Source organism: Eubalaena glacialis, chromosome 1 (genome assembly GCF_028564815.1).
Source record: "Eubalaena glacialis isolate mEubGla1 chromosome 1, mEubGla1.1.hap2.+ XY, whole genome shotgun sequence".
In the NCBI taxonomy this organism is placed as follows: Eukaryota; Metazoa; Chordata; class Mammalia; order Artiodactyla; family Balaenidae; genus Eubalaena; species Eubalaena glacialis.
Window position 1 is genome coordinate 43,098,752 of NC_083716.1, and position 19,280 is coordinate 43,118,031.

The 19,280-nt window shown below is 33.6% G+C and overlaps 1 protein-coding gene across 17 annotated transcripts in view; it reads right to left on the reverse strand.

Moving 5' to 3' along the window:
• The window catches only part of PCDH15 (protocadherin related 15), a 712,410-nt gene extending 701,778 nt beyond the window's left edge, over window positions 1-10,632 (reverse strand). For all 17 annotated transcript variants that reach the window (XM_061195806.1, XM_061195799.1, XM_061195791.1 and 14 more), the window contains exon 1: window positions 10,542-10,632. In XM_061195806.1, the coding sequence (XP_061051789.1) occupies window positions 10,542-10,632 (91 nt within the window). The remainder of the gene's footprint in view (window positions 1-10,541) is intronic.
• Between the last annotated feature and the right edge of the window lie 8,648 nt (window positions 10,633-19,280).

Consider the following 19,280-nt stretch of genomic DNA (forward strand, 5'->3'; position numbering starts at 1 on the left):
TTAGTAAACCACTCTCTTCTGGTTTTCTTCTCATTAACTGTCTCTCTATATTAATATTCTTCCTCATCTAAGATGATGGTTCTACCTCACCTTCCTGGACTGTATGATCATTGTTTTTATGGCTCATTTCTAGCCACATTTATTCCTTTGATGAGGTCAGTCATTCAGTCTCTCCTGATGGTTAGACCAAATATATTGATATCAAACTTTAAATGTTATCTTTTTCGTCTTCTCTATATCCAACACACCAGCAAACTCTGTTGGTTATACCTTAAAAATGCATTCATAGTCAACCATTTTTACCACTTCTGTCATGAAAACCTGGTCTAAGCTATCTTTATTTTCTGCCTGGAATATTGTTAATACATTTCTCACTGGTCACACTGAACTTAACTGATGATTCTCAACATAAGGGTCAAAGCAGTTTTGTTAAAACTTGTGTGAAATCATTTCACTCCCCTGCTTGAAACACTCCAGTAGCTTTCCTTCTCACTCAGAGGAAAAAGACAATGTCCTTACAATTGCCCACAAGGCCTGTGCAATCTGCCTCCACCCATCTAACCTCTCTGATCTTTTTTTTTTTTTTTGGCTGCGTTGGGTCTTCGTTGCTGCACAAGGGCTTTCTCTAGTTGCGGTGAGCGGGGGCTACTCTTCGTTGCTGTGCACGGGCTTCTCACTGCGGTGCCTTCTCTTGTTGCGGAGCACGGGCTCTAGGCGCGTGGGCTTCAGTAATTGCAGCACACGGGCTCAGTAGTTGTGGCTCGCGGGCTCTAGAGCGCAGGCTCAGTAGTTGTGGCACACGGGCTTAGTTGCTCCTCAGCATGTGGGATCTTCCCAGATCAGGGCTCGAACCCGTGTCCCCTGCATTGGCAGGCGGATTCTTAACCACTGCGCCACCAGGGAAGCCCTACCTTTCTGATCTTATCTCTGTCCCCTCTCCCTCACTCTGCTCAACATGTCACCCACCATAGCTTGCTTGCAATTGTGTTCTTCAAACACATTAGGCATGTCCCCATCTCAAGTCCCTTTCACTCAGTGTTCCCTCTGTTTTCAATGCTCTTCTAGGAATCTACATAGATTTCCCATAATCCTCTTCAAAACTTTGCTCCAAGGGTACTTCTCAGTAAGTTCTTCCCATACTTTCCTATTTAAAATTGTATTCCCCTAAGTATCCCTTTTCCCTGCTTTATTTTTTGATATAACTCCTTTCACATACTAACATACTATATAATTTTCTTAGTGATTTGGATTATTTTCTGTCTCCCTCCAATGTAAAGCAAACCCCATAAAAATAAGGATTTTTTTTTTTGTCTATTTTATTGTTTGCTATATACATAGAACAAGGCTTGACACCTAGTGGCCACTTAAAAATATTTGTATAAAACTATGTAAGCTTGTGTAACTGAAATGCAATGATACATATATCATGTATATTATGTATAAATATACAATGTGAGTAGAGGAGAGTGTGTACTATATGTAAGCTATTTGGCACATAGAAATAACTCAATAAATATTAGCTATAACTGTTAGAAAATTTATGTGTACATAATAGACATTACATATGCTTACTGTACCTGAAGAATGAATGAATAAAAATAATCAGCATAATGTATTATTCATGTTACCTTAAAATGCTGTAGTTTTCCCCCTATGGGGATACCATCAGAATTGCATTCTAGGTATCCAGCAGACCAACAATGGCCAAATCCTGGATATAACCACATAAAATATTGATGACTGAGTTAGTATTGTCCTTTTTACACATTATCTAAGTCTAAGCCTGAACAGCTCTCATCAGTATTCCAACCGTTCAATAAAGACACTTAATAAACTCAGAGTAGCTGAACAGTCATCACTGAGCAGTCTAATTGAGCAGCCCTGAGGGGCAGTATGGGATCCTACAAGAGTAGGAAAGATTAGTATCTCGAACAGAGCGGCTGATGTCAGGAACAATTGCTGCAGTGTGATCCACCAAAATTTTGAACAAAATGCCCAGAACAGCAGCTAATAATCAGAAAAAGACAGAAAACACACCTGAAGAGAGGACAGATTCAATTTGAGTTTTCTACAAAGACTTTTCTAAATGCTGCCCTATAATGGGATAAATATTGAGTTTCTAAAAAAAAATTTATATATAATTTACCTAAACTCTGTTTTCCAGCAGAATGCTAAAAAGGATGCTGTGTGTAATACGTCCATAGCACAGGTAATTTATTGATTGCTTTGGTCCCTATGTTAATGTTGAGCAGTATCGTATAAATCAAACTCTCACTAAATATGTTTTTGAATTGCTGTTTGAACTCCAACTACTATCCTCAAAGCTTACCTACTTGCTACTATATTGTTAAAAAAAACACTTCATCTCTCAATTCTATTTTTCTTTATACAAGGCTTACTTATTTAAATAACCACTAACTGGGTCATTTTGCCAGGTGCTGAGGGAAACAAAAGTAAATTAGACAGTCTCTGTCTTCAGGAATTTATAATCTAAACATAAAAACAAACATTATATGACATAATATAAAGGGGAAGGTGGATATTAAGTTTTTCCAGCTTCATTAAGGTCTAACTGACAAACAAAAACTGTACATATTTAAGGTGCACAGTATATGGCTTGATATTTAACACACTGTAAAATGATTGCCACAACCAGGTTAATGAACATATCCATCACCTCACATAGTTCCTTTTTTTTTTTTTTTTTTAGTGTGGTGAGAACACTTAAGATCTACTCTCTTAGCAAATTTCAAGTATACAATACACAATACAGTATTACTAAATATAGCCACCATGTTGTACATTAGATCCCCAGAACTTATTCATCTTAAAACTAGATGTTTGTACCCTTTTACCGACCTCTCCGCACTTAATTTTGAATGAATATCATTAGTAACAACATCAAAGAATAATGAATAATTTAGTATCAAGGAATAAGTAGAATTTGAGTAAAATCTTCAGGAAAGGTTAAGATTTTGATGTCATAATATAATAGCACAGCATGTAATTATTGCATGTAGAGCTGAGATAATGGGTTGGTTTCAGCTTTGCCACTCAGTAGTGGGAGTAATATCACACTGGGAAAGCAATTTAACCCTTCTGTGCCTCTGTAGTTTCCTGATCTATATATGAGGCATAATAGTAGTGCAATGGTATGTGATCATTATGACAATCACAAGGACCTCATGGAGTTCTTGTGAAGATTAAATAAAATAATCTATATGAAGGGCTTTGTTAATAAATGCTAAATGAATGTTAGTGCTTACTGTAAAGAGAGGCTGTTTACACATAAAATACATAACAATACGATTTACGATTTCAAGAAACTTGTAGAAATGATGTCTGTGAATTTGTAGGAACACTTCTTAATAGTATATAAGAAAGCGTTAGAGACAATTCATTACAAAAACTGAGAACTACAAGCAATCAAGAAATAGCTTTTAAGAATCGGAGAAAGAGAGAGAGAGAGATGCTGTTAACTGGAGTTCTATGAAGGAGATGAAATTATAAATAAGCCTTGGATAGATGGTGAACACAACCAAGTACATGTTGTTTTGTTACCTTTGGATACTTTAATATCTAACCTTCCCTGAACAATGTCATAAAACAGCATATGCAATCCTCAGTTCTACACAGAGATATCTGTGTGCCTCTTAAATCAGAACACCAATTGAGTATTCTTCAGTTTTTCTGAAATTTCCAGATCTCTACCTTGAAAAATCAAAATTCATCCTACAAACATTTTCCAACTTTCTCCACCCCAAATTCTTTAGCAGTTTTTCCATTTGTATCCTCCCAAAACACATATGCTATACATAATTCTATTATTATATAAATTACATTGTACTGACTATATACCTCACTTTTATACTTGAATGAAGCAACTGCCTCATTTTTGTTTCCCTAATATCTTTCCTGGAGTTGATGTTCAATAAAATGCAAACCAAATAAATGTTCTATAGAAAAGTGAAAATGTGGACTAGAGAAAAAGTGATAGTATGTGCAGTGGATATGCAGTTAGATGAAAGCACTGTGAAAGGGAAGTTAGAGAAAATAGAACATGACCAAGGAGAGGACCTTGTTTAATTGTCAGAAAATATCCAAATTGGCTCATTATAGAATGACTCCTTATGTAAATATAAACAAGAGTGGGCAATTTCAAAATCACAGAATAGAAAAATGTAGAATATTCACCAGCAAGACGATGTCTGATATATAGACAATCAGAAAAGTCAGTTCAAAGAAACACTGGGGAAAAAAAAGTTGAAAGAAAAGTAGATCAATAATGTTGTTTGCTGAAACGCTAGAAAATTATAGGATTTGTCCAAGAAAGTAGTCATTGGAGACCTTAGAGAGTGCAGTATCAGTACAGATGTGAGAAAACCCAAATTGCAGAGCTTAAGGGAATTGGTGAAGAAGTGGTGGTAACAAGCACAAAGATTTAACAGGAAAAGATCCAACTAAGAAAAGCAATTCTATTATGAGTTGTATAAGTCATTGATGACTCAGAGCCAGGCAAGATTATAATTACATTTTTGCTCAATTCCAATTTCTATTAAAAACATTTAAAATGAATTCTGCCTTTTCACACAATTAGGATGTGAGCATTTTTCTTTTCAAGTGGTTCAAAAATGTTAGGTTGTTAGAACCAGAGAGGGAAGCATCCACCTTACTAGTTATTAATTGTATTGCATCACTTGGATAGTGAATTAGAACTTTTACTTCTTTCCCTGTCTCAACGAGACAAATGAGAGTATCTGAAATATCAGTACTTAGGTATTCTAAGTTACCTTGGAAATAAACTTTTTGGGGGGTATGGGTGTGGGTGTGGGTGTGTTAGCAGAGAGAGAATCTTCTAAGTACAATAATTGGTCTTCTGTTTCTCAGAGTTTATTTATTTACTTTTTGGACTCTTCAGCTCTCTGGCCTTCCAGGGTGTACAGATCGGCTTTATGGGAGCCTATTAGTAGAGTACACAAAAGCTACTGAAGTAATCCTTCTAGGCCCAAGTTCAGAGCCTAGAAAAGTCAAAAAAACTTCTTGCTGCCAAAACAAGAAAAGACATATGCTTTTTCAAACCTCTGCTCTGAAACAAATCCATTTTGGGGCTACAGGATCCACAAGATTACTCACCTTTGGAAAAGAGGAAACAGGAAATTCAAGTGTGGATACAATCTAAAAATGAGGACACAGCTAAGCTTTCATCTGGAGATGAAATTTAGAATGTTTAGGAAAATTTTACTGGAGTAAGCGTTGAAGGTGCTCTTTCTTGTCATACCATTCTAAATGTTCCATAATAATATAATCTAGACAGTTTATATAAATCTAATAGCTTATAAAGCTTCAAGAAAAAAAAAAAGACAAATACTCAGGATTTTAAATCAGCCTGTAGGGAAAACAACAAAGTTACTCTTAAAACTTGAATTTAACCTCTCAGAATAAAAATACACTCTGTAAGATGGAATAAGTGAAAGGGGCAGACAAGGAAAGATGTCCATATTATATTAAGATTAAAATTTGCATAAAATATATGCTATATGTGGTTTTATTTTTGTCTAAAATGTGTGTTATCTATCTATTACGTATGAGTGTGTACATGTATATTGCTCTATATCTCTCGATGTGTGCTGCCTTAAGAAATCATATTTAAATGAAGGATTGAGAAGTTTCAGAGACAATTAAGTTCATTGAAAATTACTTAGGTATAGTCTCCAATAATCACCTTTAATTTAATTATAACTGAAACAGACTCAAAAGAAACTTCTGCATTGTACTATGTTCAGAGAAATATAATGTTAACAAGAGGAAGATGACCTGCACTAAGCTTTGAAATAACAAACTCAAAAAATAAGAAATTCTACAGACATTCCCAGCATGATCCTGGGGAGACCGTGAGTGTCCCACAAATAAAGTATTGCAGTCCATGAGGCAAGGATATTGCTATAACAGTGCCCTATGTGACAGTCCATCATAGTCTGGACACATGAACCATTAAGATCATTTAACTCTTCTCACAGAGCTGTTAAGTTTACATAACTATTTCTTTTTAAGGTATCTAAAGGGGGGGAACATCTTTCTTGGAAACACAAGTGTTTCAGCTCATTGGGCAGTTACATTTTCCTTATAATGCTATTATTAGCATTGTAATTTGCATGTCGCTCTCTTTTAAGTTTAATTAGTATTAACCTAGTGGCATTCTACTTTATGACCTCTGGATGCACTTGCTAAAAATGAAGTTTCCAGGCTTTAGTGTCAGATCTCAGAAGATTTTAGTCTCAGACCTTATAACATGGCTATACCCTTAATTGATTGACATGTCTATCTCATCACTGACCTTCCATGGATTAATAGATTACCTAACAAGCTTGAAAATACACCTGGAAATGTTCCTCAAACTTCACTTATAGTTTCATTTGAATCAGTAAACTCTCCAAGGAAAGAATACAGTCATTAATACTTTTAAGAATAAAACATAATGTAACAAAGTTAAATCTTCAAGGTGTTCAGTAAATTTGGAGAGATATAAAGAAAGAACGTATATATAGTGCACAAGAGCACAAAGTACTCATTGTAATTTGCACATAAATTTATAAAAAGAAGCATAATTATTTATAAATAAGAAGTAATAATAGCAATAAAGATAAAAAGCAGTTTTAGTGAACCTTGATCATATGTCAGGTACTGTGCAAAACTGCATAAAACTGAGTTTCAGAGTGTTATCATTAATAAGGAAACTGAGCCTAAGGAAGTTTCGTGACTTTCTGAGCTTATAAACAGGATCCCTTCAGAAAGTTGTTCTGGTTGTGCGCTATATAAGTGTTCCATTCACATCATAGATATATGCTAGTTTACATAATAGCTCAAGGGCGAGAGGAAAGATTTTTGCCTTCCAGGCTGAATGCTTGAGCAGCCAGGGAGAACCCTTTCTTTAAAAAAACTGATACTGGCTTTCATGATCTGCACACACAAGGGAATTTCTCTCTCTCTGTAACACACACATACACACACACTCATTGGCACACATACCCTTTTAAAACTCCTCTAATACTCTAACGCTCTGGTTCCAAGTTAGTTATAATGTTACGATACACTGATTTTTGGTTTTTGTTTTTAAATAAATACTTCTCCTATCTGCTTATGGAAGTAATATCTACTCAATATGGCAATTTGAAAATGCAGAGGAAATAATAAAAAATGAAAATAAAACATACCCCTTAACTATATAACATTTTCCTTTCTTCCTCCCTTTGCCTCCCATTTATCAATTATTCATGAACTCAAAATCAAAACAAAATAAACAAAAACACAAACCCTGTGGACAACTTGGTTTCTTTACCTCACTGTGAATAATATGGTAGAACAAGGAATATGTTTTTTATATCTTTTATCCCACACAACATACAATTTAGCAGATAGCCTTGCTTCCTCTGCTTCCCATGGCACCTCCTTTTCAGGCTCCCCACACTCAATGTGGGATCAGGGCACATGTTCCCATTCCAATAAAGTTGTCAGGATTGATAATGCATTAAACTATAAGCTAAAATATCAGTCCTAATGCTCTCTTATTGGGAAGAGGGTAGCTACTATAAACTACAAATCAATTATGTTTTCCAATATTCTGTCGGTTAGCTAAATTCTGACTTTTAAAATGTAATATCATACTATCAATCTCATGTTATTAATCCATGCTTAAATATGTAGTCATCAAACAAATGAAATGCTCATTAAGGAATAGACCATATGCGAATTTTATTACTGAACCTAAAACCTTACCCCAGCAATTTGAATGAGAAATATCAAAAGACTCAAAATTTAGCCCAAGTTCCCAAGTAAAAAAATTAGTTGTAAAATATTGAAAATAACAATTATGCAATATACTTTTCTTAGAAGCAGATTCACACATTTGGGTAATACTAGAATATTTCATTTCAGGTTAAAATTTTTATTGAATAAACAGTATTTTTCCCTTCCAACTGCCTTATGCCTAAGCAAGGAAATGCATAGAAAAACACAGGAAACTGTTTTTAATTGCAAGTCCAGGAGAATTCTGTGTTTTAACATAACAGTGACCTAAACTGTTATACTAATAGCCTTAGCGTAGTTTCAATTTTTTCTCCTTCATTTTCCTCTATCCGAAGCTTCTAACTATGTATGGAAATCAGTCGTCAACTATCAAATGGGCTAATCCAACCAGTGGATTACCTATGGCAAAACTGCTTTTATTTTTCCTTTTTTTCACATATTTCTATCATGATTATGATTATCACCATTGTCTTCCTTCAGTCTAACCCATACCTGCATCCCCAAACATTTGGATAAAAAAATTGTTTCAAGAAATTCATATCACGTATTCCAGTTAAGTGTTATTTTGTGTTTTAGCCAGGCTTTGCTTACTCCTGATTTAATTCCTTCATAATGTAGGCTCAACTTTTATATGGATTTAAAAAAAATAGTAACTATGAAAACCATTTTCATGAACAATAGAATAAAAGTGATGTCAGAGTCCCTAATTGAAGGAGACCAGAGAGAAGTAAAGACCTGAGGGCAACCTAGGGGAATGTGTTATTACCTCTGGGGCACGCTCGTTGGAGGACGCAAGTATGGAAGGAATGCTGAAAAGCATATAAAGTTAAGAAATCTCTATAAAAACTACACAAAATTTTTGTTTCTTTGCCACAGTTCCAGTCCCTTCAGTCTTCCTAAGTACTGAGCAACCTCTCTCCAGGAGGAGAGAACTGAAAAGGCTTTCTAACGGTGGCTGGAAGGAGGTCTTCCATGAGCTCAGTGAGGGGGCAGCCTTACTATAAAATGTAACTTGGCAGTTGTGAAGTTGCACTGTGCTTCAGAAAGTAACTACTTGATGGCCAACAGTGACCTGATAATCTTATTTTGGAGGCTATCTATTCAAGCACATTTAGAGAGACCAAGAGCTGTAATGAGCTTATTAAAGAAACTAATTTATAGCTTTACAGGTTAAATCAGGAGTGATTTCCTCTGATAACCTAAATTGCATTGCTAAAAAGTACAGGGTTTGTGAAAGTCTAATGTGAGCAATGACAGTGAATCCTTCCCTCTCAGTGTGAACACTAAATATGAATAAACATAGAATGCCTTATGGCATAAAGAAATACCAACACACTGATTTGTCATCTATTCTTGGGGCACAATTTAAAATGCATTCTTTTAATTTAAAGTCATGCTCTTTTAAGTTCCACTGATTCTTATTTTTGCTTCAAAGTAGCAGTTACATTATTTATTTCTTACTGCACTTTTAAATTTGTTGTTAGACTGGAGATTCACAATCTCCATAAATGGCGATGACATGAACATTAAATCCAGATGCACTTGAAGTAAACACTGTGCTAATTAGCAGAACTTTTCAAGGGTTTAGGCTGGTGACTTTATGAAAATAGCTGCTATTGTAAATTATTCTGCAAATCCCCAAAGAGGCATGATATCCTAACTATGGAGGACTGAGAATGTCTTAATATGTACACAATTTGAACACTGGGAAAAAGTCAAATTAATCCATCTATCTTCAGATCATTCAGTTTAGCCAAGCAAAGCACACACACACAAAATTCACAATCTTTGTTGCCTCTAAGAGCAAGTAGGTAACATGGCAACAAGGGTAAGGAGATGGTTGCTCTCCTGTGTACCCTGAATGCTGAACAAATGTCGAGTAAAAATAATAAAATGTAATAAATTAATAAATTAATAATAATAAAAGAACAAACTCATTTTTCTTGAATAACCAACTTCTAGGGTGGGAAAAATTTATCCATTTTTCTTCTCTTAAACTGAAAGTATTACATATATACTTTCATTATGTAGTATATATATAATATATACATATGCTCCACACTTGCATTATGTCGTACTCAAAGACAGATTCCTCCAATATTGAAATATCTAAGACAGGCACATTTGGGCCACTGCAGATATAACATGTTAAATGGTCCCTACAGAGCTTGATGACTAATATATCTTTCTCAACTGACTGATTTACTATTAAGAAATGACTTAGAAAATCTAATGCCAAGTTTTTTACATTTTTTTCACTCTTTCTAAATAAAATAGTGGGGGATGAAATAATGCAATCCCCAATTAAAGTGCTAACACTAAAATCACTTATGACATCTACCTTTGACCCCTTCAGAGATTTTTTTCTCATAGGAAATTTTGGTATCTTTTACATTCCTAAGATTTACCTAAGGCTACTGTTTGTGTTTGTTCAACGATTAGCAAATAGAATTGAATTTTTTTTATAACAATTAAGCATATGTTTAGTGAGTATAAGTAAATGTTCATTTAGAGGCCTAGCACTGGATTTTCTACCATACTGCAATCCTTATTAAAAAACAAAGTGCTACTTTTCGAGTGCTACTTTTGTAAGATTATTTTAATTAAGGAAAATTATTGCACAGAGTCGCCAACCTTTAAAAATGAACTACAAATTAGTATTACGCATTTCTATGGTGTGTTTCACGTTCCTTTGAAATTCTGGCCAACTCTAAAGGTCAAAGTAAAAACATCCTTACCATCATCATATTGGCCCAAGCAGACTGTGAAGAGACAGCAAAAGATAATCCCTGAAGCTAACCATTTCCAGAGATAAAACTGTTGGAACATCTTCAGTCAAATTCCGCTCAAGGCTGAGCTGAAATAACAAGAGGAAAAAGGAACATTTGACAAGTTCATTAATCTGTTATAGGTAAACACAACTGTCACAGCATAGAAAAGCCTTAACGACTTCATAGTTAATTACCTGTGCCACACTATCCTTTAACAAAGTAACATACTTGTTTAATGTGCTGGAACTTATCTACATGAATTTGCAGACAAGTCTCTAAGGAAAGACATCTTTTCTGTTATTTACTTTGTAAGCAAGTAAGTTGAGAACTTAACATACTAATGACACCAGAACCACAGCTTTAAAATTGAGACCCTGTGAGTGAATCAAATGCCAATCAGTTTAACTCACTAAATTTATCTTATGTATAGAATAGTTCAATTATAAAGAGTAAGCTTTTGCAACAATTTAAGATGTTAAACCAACTGTTAGTATCCTACATGAAAATTTCAATGGACATTTGTCTAACAGAATTAAGTAGAAAAATCCATCATCAAAACACAAATTCCTTTTTAGTAGAGGGACAAGAGATTGACTTAACTATGTCATGTAAGACTAAGGATAACCCATCTTTTTTTTTTTTAACCCATGATTTTTTTTACCACGTCTGTCTTTGGAAGCATTTGGATGAATTTCATTTTAATTCCTTTGTTCTTCTTTGCAATCTCCCAGTAAGTAAAGAAACTGGATGAGGTATTAGTGGCCTGTGAGCACACCAGAGCATTTTTTCTTACTGAAAAAATGATGTTCTCAGTTTCTTTGTAAACTGAAGAAATTATTCACATGGAATTGTTCCAAATTACGCTGAATATAGATCATGTAGAACAGGGATTGGAACTTCATTTCTCTACATCAGAGGTTCCAAAAGAAAAAAGTGAATTTGCCTAAAGGCGCAATAGGGACAGTGAAGGCTGTGACAAATTGTGAAGTGTAGGGTTTGTCTGAAGAAACCAGCCCAGTATTTGACTTCCATCAAGGTTGTCATGTGGGAATGCAAACCAGTATTACTGAGTTTTCTGATTTTCCAGAATATGGTAGAAATCCAAATTTCCACGTGAGACTGCCTAGTGTTTAGATAATTGTCCAACCCTCTTATAGACTAAATGCTTCTGGCAGGTCATATTGTCCTCTGAGGCCCTCCAGTTTACAACTCCTGCCTGGGATTCCCTCTGCTAAACTAGTCATGGGTAAGCTTCTTCAGAATGTACAAAGGAAATAATTTGAATTCTGCTTTTACATATATTTTGTTTCATCTATCTTTCTGTTTTATTTTTGTGTGTTTTATACAGTTTATTTGCACAATAGCATATACAAATATATAATTTATTTAAAAGTATATTAAAGGTGCAAGCTCAAAATTTTTTATCACAGGATACACAGTCCTTAAATTTCAAGTCACTGCACCAGATCACAGATATTTAAAAATGGAATCTATTCTTCTTGTGTTTCTTTATCTTAAAATAAAAAGGAGGCTTCTTTTTATCTAGCCCTCACACATTTTCCCCTTCTAACTGGTAAACAACTCAGCCTCTGCTTTTATAACTTCTAGGCACAGATAGCTCAAAGAAGAGCCCATCATTAGATATCAAGAGAATATAACGGTACATGTTTATTGCAGGGAAGGAAAAAATAAAATTGACTAATGTTAGGAGTTTTAAGAGCAGTTGATTAGAGTGTGGCTTCTTTTTAAATTGAAGTTTTTCAACTTCCCAGTTAGGACTTTGACCAAATTAAATAACATCTCTGTCTCACTTTCCTCATCATTAACATGAGATACAACAGTACCTACCTCATAAATTTATTTTGAGGATTAGGTAAATGGCTACAAATGCACGCTTAGAAGAGTACCTAAGAGGGAGGGCTCCATAAAGCTTAATATGAGTATATCTGACTTGGCATCTATGAAGTCTTCAAAGGGCTTAAACATACATTTCCTCAATCCATCTTTAGTATAACCTCTAAGGTAGGTATTATCATCTCTACTCTGGAGGAAAGGTCATGCTCACTGGCTCAAGGTTACAAACTTATGAGTGGCTGAAGTAGTGGTGTGGTTTGTAAGTCTGAAACTTCTGCTCATTCCATTACAAAAAAGGACAAGAAAATTTCCAAGAGAGTATTTGGTTCAGGTTTCAAGGTATATGGAGGCCCATAATAGCTTGCTGCATTTCTCTCCTATATCCTAAGGAGAAATATTGCATCCCTCTTCCCATACCTGGAGTATAGCCCTATTAAGATTTATGGAAATAATGGCTTCAATTCCTCTTTCTTTCTTTTTTTAAAGAAATGTTACAACATTAAACAGAAAGTAGTCTTTACAATTTAAAAACGAAGAGAAAACACTTAAAGGATATTAGAAAAAACGTTTTAAACAGCAATATCCATTTTCATTACTAGTTTTACAATCTCTAGAATTGCAGGCAAAGTTCTTATAGATGCCTTCAAACAACACCTCTAACATGGTATTGTACCTTTATTATAAATTCCATATTAAACTCTTCCTTGTTCTCTGAGTACAAAATTTCCCTCCAGACCTCCTTGGCCAATAATGCTATGCTCTAGCAACCTAGAGCATGTCTAAAAAGACATGTAGTTGACCTATAAATAAGGTCATTGTACTTGTTTTTTCAGAGATAATTTATTGACATATTCAACACTCTGGTATAGTTAATAAAGATAAGGTTTTGCAATAGTGATTTGGAAATACAGTTGACCTTTGAACAACTCGGGGCTTAGGGGCACCAATCACCTGCCTCCCTCCAACCAAAAATCTGAGTACTGTTATCTCTGCATCAAAAACAAAAGATTTGGCAATGACTAACCCGAAAGCAGGAAGCTGAAACAGTTTGGATAGAATCAAGACTGTAGTTGTTTTGATTCCATATATTGTGATCCCTAATCAAACACAAAGTTTTTCCCATGCTTAGTTAAAGATTTGTAAAATGAAATTACAGGTACTATATTTATTGAACAAAAGATCCACATAAAAGGGAACCTGTGTAGTTCAAACCCATGTTGTTCAAGGGTCAATTGTAGTATTCTACTGTCAATAATATTGGGAAAAAAAGCAGTTTTCCCAATTATGTTATAATCTCACACATAAGTGGTTTGAGTTTCATGATATTTACTCTATATTTTCCAGCTTTAGAATATTTTACTACTATTACTCAAGACACAATATACTGATTTTGAATTTCACATCATTTGTATGATAAAGCTACCAGATAAAGCTCATATTCATTTATCTGGCATTGAATGTTCTCAGAAATTCACTTATTCAACAAGCATTTATGGAGGGTCTATGAGGTACCACTCACTCTTCTAGGCAGTTGGAACATATCAATGAAAAAAACTCACTCACATCTCTGCTTTCATGAGCCTTATGTTCAGAAAATGTAGTAGGGTTATATGAAGCAACCAAATGCATTCTGGCAACATAACTAGAGAAGAACTTGACAAGGAAAGCACAGCTATTCCAATAACCCTAGCTGAAAGCACCCTCAATGGTATCTACTGCCTTGAGAACAGATTGCTGTTCATCTCTTAGAGGGAGAATACATAAAAGGCCTTTCACAATCAAGTATAAATCCAAAGCCTGTCAATACACAAAGCTCTACTCTTTAACTGTTGATCCCTGCTTCCTGTGTCTGGGTTGGTTGTGGTGACACATGGCAAAAGCAGCCAAGGTTGACATCACAGCAGTTTTCCCTCTGGTACATTTTTGACAATGTCAACTCCTTTTTTCCTTTTTTTTTTTTTTTTTTTTTTTTAGGCTCTGTCCCTGACTGCTACGTGAAAGACTATTAATTTCTTTGATGTATCAAAGTGTGGAGTCTACTGCCAATACCTTGATGAGAAATCCCATATCAACACTGGGTCAGGAAGCAAACTGGAATCTCTCGGTAAACTGGGAGCTGTACATAAGCATCTGCCCTTCAACAGTCTGCTCAGTCAAACTCTGGTACTTTCCTATCTCTGACAACATCTAGGTAGAGCTATAAAAATAAGGCTTGACACCGCTTGTACTCCTTACAAGAAATATATACTATTAACTTGCTAAAATAAAAACAAACTCTCTTTCAAAGCAGCTTCAAGTATGAAATTGAAAACATGAGGTTTTCCAAAGTCACCACATCTCACCACACCAAATATGAATTTCCTTAATTGACTGCTTGGAAACCTCTCTTCTACTTCACCATAGGGGGAATCATCGAGAAGGTTTTCATCACCACAGAGGATAGTTATCACTCATAAGCATGACCTGATGAATCATCTTTTATTTCTTTTTTCTTTGTAATATGTACTTCAAGAAAAAATTTCAGAGAGGCTTTATGATCTATACCCTCTTTCTAGATCATGTTATATTTTTCTCTTATTATAATTTATAATTTCATTAAATATATATAAAAATATACTTATGTTTACAGATAATTTTATATTACATATTAATATGTCATATTTATAAAATACACTATCCTTATAATATGAAAGTATAATAAAATATATATTTATGTAAAATATAAAATTTATTTTATGTAGAATATAAAATATGAGATATTTGTATTTATATTACTTCATATTACATTTTTATTCATAAAATCTATGTAAATATATATTTTATTTAAATTTATACTGTACATATAGATGAATATTAATGTTATGTCCTAGTTATATCTTTTTTTATTCATGAGCTGAGTTCTGTTTCAAGGATAGAAATGGCCAGATTGCAGCTAATTCTAAGTGAGGGCAGCAAAGTAACCTATGTTTTCATCGGGCACTGTGAGATCTAAGGCACCTCTCCAGCATGGCTCAGACACACCGGGCTTACCTAATCTTTTCTGGAGCTTACAGTTTGTTGACATGCCACAATGTCTGAGTGTACCTTCACTGCTGTTACTTTAAAATGTATATTTGTTTGTGTACACTCTCTTTGTGTGTGTGTGTATAGGTTTTATAATACACACACACACACACACATATATATATAAAACTCCTCCCTCTCTCCCTCCTTCCCTCTTTCTCTCTACATCACAATATGTATAATACATTTTCAATATGGTGGAATCAAACAAAGTTGATAAAAATAAATTCAAAAGTGAGGAAGAGAAGAAATGCATACAAACTTATCTTGCCAACACTGTAATTGTTTATAGAAGATGTGTTGCATTTCAGTTTTAAACATTTTAAATATATACTCAACAATTGTAAATATTCAATGATCCTGGTTTAATTCAAAATACATTTCCTGAAACCACATGATACACATAAGGAAAGTCTAAGTTTAGACATTCTTCTTCTACAAACTTTGATGGACATTTGGAAAATTCAGTCAGGACCTTAACATGTCTGTAGGGGTTTATCCTTTTTAAACGGTAGTTTTAATCATAAAACTCTAAATGAAGGAAGGAGGGACACAGGTTTCCTTTTTGGGTAATACGCCTCATCAAGGAAACAAATTACTGAGAAATACAGCTAGCCTATTCAATTTAAATTTAAAGATTGTATCCTATTAGAAAAAGCCAATATTCAATTTAATCCATAACAGGTATAAAACATATGTCATAATAATCTAGCCATATCTAGCTGGGTTAATAAAATGTGAATAAGTCAAATTTTAAAAAGGGAGTAGATTTCGATACCTATGTTCATTACTGCTATCATACTAGACATTCTTTTTAGTGTTTATACACGCATTTACTCAATAAGGATTTATTGTATATTTATTGCATGTCAGACACTCTGCTTCTACTGAAGAAATAAATCAATTTAGTTTTCTCACAATGACTTTGCTATTGAGCAAGCACCATATTTCATATTTTTAATTTAATATATCATTTCAAAGTACTTTAGTAAAATGATTCCAAATTAGGGGAATATTAAATTTTAATTTCTAGTTGTAAGGGATTTGCATTCAATCTGTGTTTTCTGCAGTATCATCTAAATACTAGTCTTAGACATAAATATATTTCCCTGAAATATATCTCTTAGAAATATAATTTCTAAGAAAAATAACAGGAAAAAGCTTAGTTTAGAAGCTTTCTTAGAAAAATAACAGGAAAAAGTTTAGTTTGAGAGGTATGAGCACCAAGAAATGGAAAAAGCCCAAGCATTATTTTATCTGTAGAATGTTTAACTTAAAAATATAACCAAGTAAGTTTAAAACTGAGTTTTATAGCTCAGGCAAGAGTATGCATGATTTTAAAAGGAAACTTGCAGGAGAGTTCTATGTAATAGCATTCTCTTGCATAGAAAACAGATTATGACTAATATTCTTGTTTGATGAATGTTAAATATCCCAAGAAACACAAATAAATTAATGAACAGATTCTTTTTTTCTTAGAGTAAATCCATTAACAAAAATAAAAATATTAAGCCAGTCAAGAGAGATTGCAGTTGAAAGTGTAAAAATGCCAGTGAATTTTGATGTATTATTATAAAAGTCCTGACTTGGGATGAGAGAGACTTATGATGCATTCCTAGCTCTGTCACTTCTTTGTCATATGAATGGTAAACTAGTAAAAACTTGTGAGACTCCACTTAAAATTAGGATAATAAAATCCATCTCATTCTGCTATAGTCGACAGATGAAAACTTGAACAATAAAAAAATAATAGGAGTACTAAAGAATATTCATTTTTAAAATTCACTGCCTAACTGTTTACTGAGTGCTGATTCTGGGAAGTGCATTTTATAAGATACGGAGACTACAGTAGTGTGAGAAAAAAATGAAGGGTTGAATAATGAAGGAAGGAAGGGAAGGAGGGAGGGAGGGAGAGAGGGCAGGAGGGAGGAAGGTGTATGTGGAATTGTTAGTCTAACAGGATGTGTGAGTCACACCCTAAGGTGCCCCACAATAAACCATGCACTTATACAATCCTTCCCCCTCAGAGAGTGCAGGTGAAATCAGTGACTTGTTTTTAACAATAGAATATTGCAAAGATAATGCGATGTCATCTCCTTGATTCAGTTAAGTTATATAAGACTCACGCTTAGCACAGTGGAGAGGGACGTTTTCCATTTGAGCTTTCAGAAGCAACCATTAAAAAAATAAAAAAAAAATAATTAAAAAAAGAAGCAACTATTTACGTTGTAAACTGCCTATGGAGAGGAACATATGCCAGGGATCTATGAGTAACCTCTTGTTCCTGAAGGCGGCCTCCATACAACAGCCCTCAGCCCTCAGTAAAATGTATTTTAATTGTACTTACATTACTAGCATAATAACAATTATAATGATAGCATAAACAAATTTATAGGTATAAAAAATAGGAAGCACAAATATGTTCCCTAGTGCTAGAGTTACAAAGAACAGCTATATGCCATAACTAAAAGGTTAGACCAAAAAATGCATGGAAATTACTATTGTGTTTTGGATTATTGAATGAGCATCCAGTTTGCTTTTAAAAAACAAAGAACTTTTCTGGTAACTGACTATACTGCTGAACTGAATGAATAAGCATTTTCAGAACTCTAATGGAAAACTGATGAATTCATAAAAGTGCTAACAAAAGATCAAGATGAAAAAAAATTAATTACATGGGACTGAGTGAACTGATGAGGATGATTATAATTTTTGTGACTTTCTGTTTGAATAAAAAAAAAATATCCCACAAGGACTCAGAGGCAAAAAATATACAAATCAATTTTCGCTGCAAAGTAAAGGAGCTGTTACAGTGGAGGATTACTGGACTGAATGTCAATATTATGACATAGTATGAGTGTGTTTCATGTTCGGTAATTGTAATCATTGTTGCTTTTGTTGTGGTCATCCATTTACAATGCTTGGTGTCAGTTGATTTATCTCTTGTAAAAATAAAATACAGTGTGTGTGTGTGAAAAAAAAGAAAATAATAAATAAGACATAAAAATGGTTATCCATTAAAAAAAAAAACTAATGTTTTATTTAGATAGGTAAAATCGGATATGGTTACTAAATGTAACTATGAACGAAAATAAAGTTGGAAATTACAAAATTAAAGTAATTCTTAATATTTTAAAAATCATGTCGTATGTTGTAATGTAGTTTAAAAATTTAAATACTGAAATGATATTTTAATTATTTTAGATATAATCAATTACACATAAAATTCATTTATTCCTGATAAATCTCTCTATTTTCCTCTGTTTTAATTGAAAAAAGTTTGTCCTAGAATCCAGTCATAGTATTTTACTTGCTTTTGCTATTGCTAGGGCTTGGTAGGAAATATGGTATTAAATAATAGTCTTTTAAGTAAGTGACAGATTTAGGATGAAAGATTCCTAACAGTTCTAATTTTAAGAGATAATTGCAAGTGTGTAATGACATGTCAAATGGTAGTCTTTAAATTTTTCATTTGTTCTTCTAAATCTGCATGGAAAATCAATTAATAAAGCATGCCATTTTTATTACATATAGTTGATGAAAATAGGAAACATCATTTGTAATATTTACTTGAATATTAAGATGTATATAAGAGATAACAGAATATACACTGATTGGACAACCGGACTTCTAATTAATAAAATGTTTTATTTACTATGTAGCTGCAATATATACTTTATAAAATTTATTTATAGCTTTTGTTTAATGTGGATGGGTTAGATAAGGCATCTTTTAAATAATTTGCTAAGTTAAATACACGTAGAACAAATGAAACTAAGTTCATCTTCC